This window comes from Clupea harengus, chromosome 18 (genome assembly GCF_900700415.2).
Source record: "Clupea harengus chromosome 18, Ch_v2.0.2, whole genome shotgun sequence".
Lineage (NCBI taxonomy): Eukaryota > Metazoa > Chordata > Actinopteri > Clupeiformes > Clupeidae > Clupea > Clupea harengus.
In genome coordinates this window covers 23,647,941-23,657,123 of record NC_045169.1, presented here as the reverse complement: position 1 = coordinate 23,657,123, position 9,183 = coordinate 23,647,941, and the positions used below count along the sequence as shown (strand labels likewise).

General features: G+C 44.2%; 1 protein-coding gene across 1 annotated transcript in view; it reads left to right on the top strand.

Annotated features, from left to right (window-relative positions):
• The window catches only part of arhgef40 (Rho guanine nucleotide exchange factor (GEF) 40), a 41,835-nt gene extending 37,765 nt beyond the window's left edge, over window positions 1–4,070 (top strand). The window contains exons 24-27 of the mRNA XM_031584710.2: window positions 289–399; window positions 1,120–1,220; window positions 2,147–2,191; window positions 2,446–4,070. Coding sequence (XP_031440570.1) covers window positions 289–399; window positions 1,120–1,220; window positions 2,147–2,173 — 239 coding nt within the window. The 3' untranslated portion in view covers window positions 2,174–2,191; window positions 2,446–4,070. The remainder of the gene's footprint in view (window positions 1–288; window positions 400–1,119; window positions 1,221–2,146; window positions 2,192–2,445) is intronic.
• Window positions 4,071–9,183: the final 5,113 nt, after the last annotated feature.

Genomic DNA, 9,183 nt, shown 5'->3' with positions numbered 1-9,183 from the left:
TCCCTCTCTCTGTGTCTCTCCTTCTATCTCAGAGTTGTTGTCTGAAGGAGACTCTCTTTAAAAACGACTTCCCTTCTCTCTCTTTCTATCAGAGTTGTGTCTGAAAGAGACTCTGTCTAAAAACGACTTCCCTTCTCTGTGTCTCTTTCTATCTCAGAGTTGTGTCTGAAAGAGACTCTCTTTAAAAACGACTTCCCTTCTCTGTGTCTCTTTCTATCTCAGAGTTGTGTCTGAAGGAGACTCTGTCTAAAAACGACTTCCCTCTCTCTGTGTCTCTTTCTATCTCAGAGTTGTGTCTGAAGGAGACTCTGTGTGTGGGGATGAGCAGTAGGCTTCTGTTGGACATGACTGGAGCACCCGCCACAGAGCTGGACTCCACCTTCAGCCTGAATGACCGAGGTACACACACATACACATGTGCACGCATGCGCACACACACACACACACACAAACAAACATGCGCACACACACACACACACTCACACAAACACACACACAAAAACACACAAACAGGCACACTCACACAAACATACACATGTGCACGCATGCGCACACACACACACAAACATACACACTCACACAAACACACACACACACACTCACACACGCACACTCACACAAAAACACACAAATAGGCACACTCACACGCACATACAAACATACACAGAGCTGGAATCCACCTTTAGTCTGAATGACCGAGGTACACACACATACACATGTCCGCACACACACACTCACACAAACACACACCTCTCATACTGACACACACATACTGACACAAACTCACACAAACATACACTCACACACTCACTCAAACATACATACACACACACACACACTCACTCAAACACACACACACTCACACTCATTCCCTGACTTGCACAGACCAACTCACCTGTTCCTCCCCTCGACCCTCTCTTCAGGCATCTGGTACACAACGTCCACATTGGGGGAGTTTTCATTTTTGGAACTATCCACCAGGTGTCTCCCTAGACATGGCGAGCCATGCCATTCAATTGAGTTATCTTTCTCTCTGTCTCTCTCTTTTCTTCTCTCATTCATTAATTATTTCTTTCATTCTTTCCATCTCTCTCTCTCTCTCTCTCTCTCTCTCTCTAGTTCAGAGTAGCTGTTCTGACTCTTCTTCTGTGGGGAGCCAGAAGGAGGGAGGATCCCCGACCTCATCCAGAGACTCCAAGAGAAACTCGGCTCTGTCTCAGGTTTGAGTTATAAACACATTCATACAGTTATAGAGTATTCATGTCTCAGGTTAGAGTTATAAACACATTCATACAGTTATAGAATATTCATGTCTCAGGTTAGTTATAAACACATTCATACAGTTATAGAGTATTCATGTCTCAGGTTAGTTATAAACACATTCATACAGTTATAGAATATTCATGTCTCAGGTTAGAGTTATAAACACATTCATACAGTTATAGAATATTCATGTCTCAGGTTAGAGTTATAAACACATTCATACAGTTATAGAATATTCATGTCTCAGGTTAGAGTTATAAACACATTCATACAGTTATAGAGTATTCATGTCTCAGGTTAGTTATAAACACATTCATACAGTTATAGAATATTCATGTCTCAGGTTAGAGTTATAAACACATTCATACAGTTATAGAGTATCCATGTCTCAGGTTAGAGTTATAAACACATTCATACAGTTATAGAATATTCATGTCTCAGGTTAGAGTTATAAACACATTCATACAGTTATAGAATATTCATGTCTCAGGTTAGTTATAAACACATTCATACAGTTATAGAGTATCCATGTCTCAGGTTAGAGTTATAAACACATTCATACAGTTATAGAATATTCATGTCTCAGGTTAGAGTTATAAACACATTCATACAGTTATAGAGTATCCATGTCTCAGGTTAGAGTTATAAACACATTCATACAGTTATAGAGTATCCATGTGTATACCAGCAGTATACTGATACATTAGCGCTGATATAACAACCAAATCCAACCTTCCTAACACACAGTGTATGCTGTCTAGTTTACTGTGATTTTTTGTCTTATAAGCACATCCACCTACGCTCACGTACAAACACACACACAGACTGACAAAATAATGTGACACTGATGTGATATGACTGTATTTTTTTTTCATCCATACAGAGTACATCACCTTCTACTGCTGTCTAATCATCTCAACTTCAAAAAGTGAGCCACCCCCTCTCTCTCTCTCTCTCTCTCTCTCACTCACACACACACACACACACATCACAGATATCACCCACCTCGCTGTGTCTTTTCACACACACACACACACACACACACACATCAAAGACGTACCTCTGCCTCAACACATCAATGCTTCAGAGTTCTATGCGCTTGTTTACTTCATTTGTTTTGCCACTTTATTCTCTCCGTTTCTAACTCTCTCTCTCTCTCGCTCTTTTTCTTTGTGTATCTAGAAACTGGACTTGTATACACATCAGGACCCCATCCCTCCTCTTCTTCTCTCTTTCACTGGATGGACTGAACTGGATCTGTACTGAACAAAGGACCGAGAGGAGACTTTATGGACCCAGAGAAGAAAACAGGAAACCGTTGGATGTTCCCGCAGGCTGCCATGTTGGCTCTGATATTTTCAGTTGCTTGCTTAGTGATTGGTGACCAGGTACTCAATAATGAAAGCAGCCACTGGTGAATGGATGGTCTATTCATTCACTGCCTGGTCTAAGTGGGTTTGATAAGAAATGCTTTAAGAATGTCAAGCTATGGGACAGGGTATGTGTGGATGTAGGTGATCAAGTTGGATAGTTACGTAGCATAGAGGGGTGTACATTATAGGCATTTGGACAGCGTATGTGTGGATGGAGGTGATCAAGTTGGATAGTTACGTAGCATTGAGGGGTGTACATTATAGGCATTGTTCAGTATTAACAATGGTAAGCCACGTCACACAAGTGTCTGTGTGTATGGGGCTGTCAGAGTGACTGACTCATCTGACAACACAGCAGGGTGTGTGAGTGAGTGTGTGTGTGTGTGTGTGTGAGAGTGTGTTTGTGTGTGTGTGTGTGTGTGTGTGTGTACTTACATGCACATCTTTGGTGTGTTTGTGCGTGCTTACGTCTGTGCGTGCACAAAGAAAGATTAAACCAAAAGCCTGACAAGAATAACGACAGGCCCCAGTGATCAGAGGTGCAAGTTCTTCTCTTGTTCCTCAGTCATGTCAGTGGAGCGGGTAGAGAAATACTCTAGCCTCAGACTCACACGGGCCTCGAGACACATACCTGCAAGAGCCACGAAAAACACTTTTTTTTTTTTTCATTCAATCAACTCCACACAGCAATCTTCACTTATTGGTGCTTATTTCATACAAGCTTGCTCATAAACACAGCTGTGCACACAAGCTGGATTCCAGTTGCCTCCATGCCTGTGCCACAAACAGTCAGAATACCACACGCAGGCCCCGGGGCGTCAGGACAGAATACCACACGCAGGCCCCGGGGCTTGTACAGATAGTTTCTCCAAAAATGTTGCTTGTCTATCAGGGTGTGGTAGATAAGGACAGTGTCCTTAAAAAGACCAAAATAATATTTCTTATCAGCTTTTGTAATCTCTTTGTACGCTAGTTTGGGCATATATATTTTGGATGATTTCAAATCTGCCTTAGCAAAACCTGTAGTCTATCAAGGCTTCAGTAGACTATGATTGTGGAGAATTAGGATCATATATCTGACAGAGATGTATTCCTAAAAAAAAAATGATTGTCAGATTTTGATGATACTTATGTGAAGATGAAAAAGCTTGGCGTTCCCTCAATGGGGATCTGGGAGAAGTGTTGTCGAAATGATTGCTCCACAGAGCTATGAAAGAGACATCAACCAGTTATGGATGATTGTGGAAGAAGACCTTGAACTCGGAATTGTGTCATCCTAAACAAGTGCATATCAAACAGCGTTTTTCCAAAGGCGGATTTTTAAAGACCTGCATGGGCGTGAAGAATGAAAAATTATATCTTGATAAATCAAATGATGCAAGGTTCAGTGAGAGCGTAAGCCACCTTGTCAGCCTCCATTTTGAGGTCTTGGGGGGGGGGGGGGGGGCATCCTCGACCTCGGTATGAGGGGGGGGAGCCACTTTGCCTTTCTCTGCTTGCCCCTCTCCTCACAGACTTGGATGCTTTTGTCTGGCCCAGAGGTGCCTCACTGTGTTCCTTTATGGCCCTCTGTACCATGGGGGGCAGACTGTGCACTAATCTCCAAATGCCACTGACAGCCCTCCAAGTCCTCTCCAACACAACCACTTAGATGGTCCACATGTTTGGTAGATCTACGATATGTTGATTGATTTTGTTCTTTTCCTTCTTTCTTTCGCTTCTTCCATTTCTCCGGGGCGTCAAGTCGTCTGCACGCTGAGTTATGTCATTGGTAAACTCCACCCTACAGCTGTTTTCCGCGGTGGTGATCCAGTTTAGCGCTAATCTGCCATAGCCGCACCGGATTCTCGGCTTGTAATCTACTCAGCGATGGATCCGCCTCACCGTCGTGGACTAACGAGTCGACGCCGACGCACCGCTAATCCACTTTTGGTGGAGTTATCCCTTGCCCGTGTTAGATTCTTCCTGTTCCCTGTCCCACGTTGTGCCATTCCCTTGCATTGCACGTTGGGTACTTTCTCTCTCTCTCTCGCTCTCTCTGTCGTTGTGTTGTTCTTCGAGAACAGGCATGGAGTCAGGGGGGGGGGATATTGGGGGTATTATGGTTTTCCGTAAGAATGCAGTCGCTCCGACTTGTGCCTTAAACTATAAGCTTCCCTACCTGTTCATAGTGGATTTGATCTGCCTTGCCTTATACCGGGAGCTGTATGTTTTCATTAGATTAAAGGATGTAGCTGAGACTTAAGACACTTACTCACACACGTGCATACTCTCTCACACACACACACACACGGACACACTAACACACACACACACGCGCACACACACACATATCTCAGACCCAGAAATACTTTCCACTGTAGGTCGTTATATTCTTGCTTTCTGTAAAGACTTTTTCCGTTGTGAAAAAAAAATTGATAGGCCTTGGCAAAGGCTTTGTGTTTCAAATGTAAATACTAGCACTATCCACAGGAGAAGAAAAAGACGTAGTAGAATAGGAAAAAGAATGGTGCCAATTTTAAGCTTCATGCTTTAACCATAATATGCAATGTTTACATGTTTTTAATGATATTTTTGGGGGGGAAATGACTGCATGCCATATTTGTACCGCAATACACTGCTTTGTACTTGATAACCATTTGTACTTGATTGTGTGTTGACTGTTTTGTAATACATTAAAAAAACATGGACTGACATGTACCGTTCTCTGTGTCCGCTGGGGAAGTAGGTGCCATACCATACACTGCATGTTGAACAGGGAGCAGGGAGAAACAACTAGAAATATCACACATCAATACACTGCATGTTGAACAGGGAGCAGGGAGAAACAACTAGAAATATCACACATCATGGAGTTTAGCGTTAGCATTCAGTCAGGTCATTGGAGACCCACCACACAAAATAACCAAGAACCCTGAGAACAGAAAAAAAAAAGTGGTTGAGCTTCGACGAATGTGAGAGGGTGTGAAAGAGCAAAAAGGAAAAACAGAGAAAGAAGGAGCTATAAACAGAGATGGAGAGAGGGAGGGTAAGGAGAGAGAGAGGTAAGGAGAGGTGTGAGAACATGAGGGATGATGAGGAGCAGTGAGGGGTTGAAGAGATAGAGGATTAGACGAGAGAAAGAGAGAGAACAGGGGGCAGAGGATTGTAGAAGGGAATGATGGGAAATTAGAGAGCAGAGAGGCGCAGACAGAGGGGCACAGTGAGGGGAGACGGGGAACAACTAGAGAGAGAGGGAGAGAGAGAGAGATGACAAAACAGAGGGGAGTAAAAAAGGAGAATGAGTGAGTGAAAGAGGGAGGGAGGGAGGTGCAGCAGAGGGGTAGGCATGTTTTTTTTTGTCTAGATAGAAATCTGAACAGAAAGAACTAGTGAAGAGGGAGAGAGAGAGGGGTAGAGGAGAGAGAGAGAGAGAGGGGTAGAGGAGAGAGCATGAGTGAACAAGAGTGAGGATAAGAGAGGAAGGGGGGGCAGAGTGAGAGAGAGAGAGAGAAAAAGAGAGGGGCAGAGAGAGAGAGAGGGGTAAAGGGGGATGTTGACAAAGCAGAGAGACTGTGGTGAACAAAGAGAACGTGGGGAGAATGAGCCGGGTGAAACATCAAAGGGATTTTTTGGGCCTGGTTACCGGGACAACAGACATTTGCATGCGATTAGCTTTTTACATCATATTAAGAGGGGAAGGGGCGAAGGAGGAAGGGAGGGAAGGAGGGAGGGGAGAGAGAGAGAGAGGGAACTATAGATCATAAAGGGGAAAGGAGTAGGAAGGAAGGAGAGAGGGAGTATGTGAGAGAGAGAGAGAGAGAGAGAGAGACGCTGGTGACACACACACATACACATTGACTTGGCGACTAACAACCAGGCATTTGTCCATGAGGAGGCCAGTTCATGTGTGCGGTATGCAAATCATTACATTAAGCTTCTCGCGCTGGGCTGAGATGATAGATATGTAATATGGCTGGACTTTTCCGGAGGTTTTCTTGGCCTTGTGTCATGCCTTATCTTTGGCTATTCGCTGAAGTGCTTGTGTTGCCTTTGCACTTTGCAGTTAAATATACTGTTTCGCCTGCTGCTGCCTCTCTCCAAGTCAATATATTACATACACCCGCTCCCACATACATCATAGTCACACCCTGCAGACAACACATGCACTCACAGAATGCTCACACACACACACATGCAGATATATACATACACACACTCTCTCACACCCTCCCTTCTGTCTTTTCTCTGTCTCTCCTTTTCCCTTTCTTTTTCACTCATTTTTTCCCTCTGCTTGTCTGTCTGTCTTTCTCACTCACTCCTTCTCCCTCCACATCTTTCACCCCATCCCTTTCTCCTTCTCCCCATCCTCTCTCTCTCTCACACACACACACACTCTCTCCCTCTGGCCTGCATTGCTGCATGTGATGCTTCAGTGCCCTCCGTATTGTGGCTGCATTGTGCTGAGAGGCATCGTCATGGCGGCCGTCGCCACGGCTCCATTGTGCTGGTGAGTATTACAGTATCAATACCCTGACACTGCGACAAAGGGCCAACAGCCTCTACCATATCACTCCCCCCACCACCCCTCCGTGCTTTGTCTCATCCCCTCTTTTTTTCCCTCTCTCACTCCCTCTTTCATTCTGTCTTTCTTTCTCCAGCCTCAGACCATCCCTCTCTCCTCCCAACCCTACCCTCCGTCAATCGATTTCCTTCCATATTCCACTAAATATGTATATATTGATCCCTCTTTTGTCAGACGGATCCCTCCGTCCCTCCCTCCTTCTCTGCCATCCTGTTTCTCTCTCCCCACCTCTCTTTTCTCTCACATCTATCAGATTTCATTCTCTGTGTTGCCCCCCTCCCTTCATATCTCACTCCATCTCTTTCTCTCACTCTAACCCTTCTGTCGTTCTCCATCTCTCATTTCATCTCACCCCACACCCCCTTTCCCTCCCTCCCTCCCTCCTTCTCTCTCTCTCCCTCCCTCCTTCTCTCTCTCTGTGCCATCTAACCCCCTCCCTCGCTCTCTGCCTGTTTTTTTTTCTTCTCTTTTTTTTTGTTTGTCTCAGTCTCACTCACTCTCTGCATATTAATTGCTGCATTTCTGCTGTGGAGGAGAAAACAATCAAAACGTCAGGGGCGGGTGATGATGCTACTGTAACACACACACACACACACCATTGACACGGACACACACATACGCATCGGACACAGATGCATACAAACACAAACACACACACACAATACTTCCAAATACATACATACAAAAAAAAAACACCTTGCTGTGAACCCAGACAGATGCGTAGGCACATACACGTATCTGCATACATCGCTAACACACACAAACAGACACAAGCACAGACACGCAAACTAAAGCCACTGCTGCTAAACCTTGAAAAGGAAAAAAATAATGTTGGGCAAATTAACACCACTAATTAGTGTGAGCTATGTGTTGGATCACATTTTGTGTCAGGAGGCGGATGTATGGACACACAGGTCATTAACACTTCTACCTACAGTTAAATATTCAGCATGCAATATGAACCTGAGAATGTTGGTGGACATTTAAGAGAATCATGTGATGAAAATACAGTAAGCATGGGGATTTTGACATTTTTAAAGGCCTGTGTTAAAAATGTTGGCCTGCACTATAGACATTGGACCGTTTTGTATTTTAAAAAAAAATGCCTTTTGCCAACAGATTTCAGTTGTCTAACTGTACTCATTTATGGGTCAAAGGTGGCAACAAACCTCTGTCTACTTAATTTGCGATTTGCTTGATGAGGTGATTTATCTATCTATCTGTCTATCTATTTTTGGGTGGGAGGAGGGGGCGACATTATGTGACACCGCGCGGGCCACTTGGAAGCAGTGCACCTGCGCAGCCTCACGTGAGTGCGAGCCGCGGACAGTCCGCATGAGCTCGCGTGAGCTGTGAAAATCCGCCCGGGGAGACATGGAGGAGTCAGAAAACTTTCACACACCAAACTTCCGGCTTGAAACGACTACTCTCTCACTTCTGTAACCGCATACGGCAACGACAACTATCTTGCACCTTGTTTCCTTCAGAGGATAACCATTTCGCATAAAAAATATTCTTGATCATATCACCGCCAACAAATGCACGCTTCACTGCTCACCTGGATCGTTATGGCAATAAACGAACCTTAAATGAAACTTTTTCTAACCTCTTCAGTAGCATACACATCTAGCTTAAACTGTTTAATAGGACATTTGTAACAATATAGCAATTCGCCAAATGCCGGCTAAAAACAAACAATTTGCATTTATATACATATTATATATAGGGCTATATATGTATATGTAAACGCTATAAACATCTCTGATAGGACTAATTAAGGGCATTTGTATCTGAAATAGTTGACATATTTGAGACGTGTCCCAAATGCGCTGCTGAAGCCTATCCTGCCGTCCTACAGATCAGTTGCTGTGCGAACGCGAGAGAGTGATAGCTGCCCCGCATGTGGGAATGTTTTAAAATGGTGCCCGAAAGAGTCTAATTACATTTGCAACCTACATCAGACTCCCCTCTATCACCGCTCCC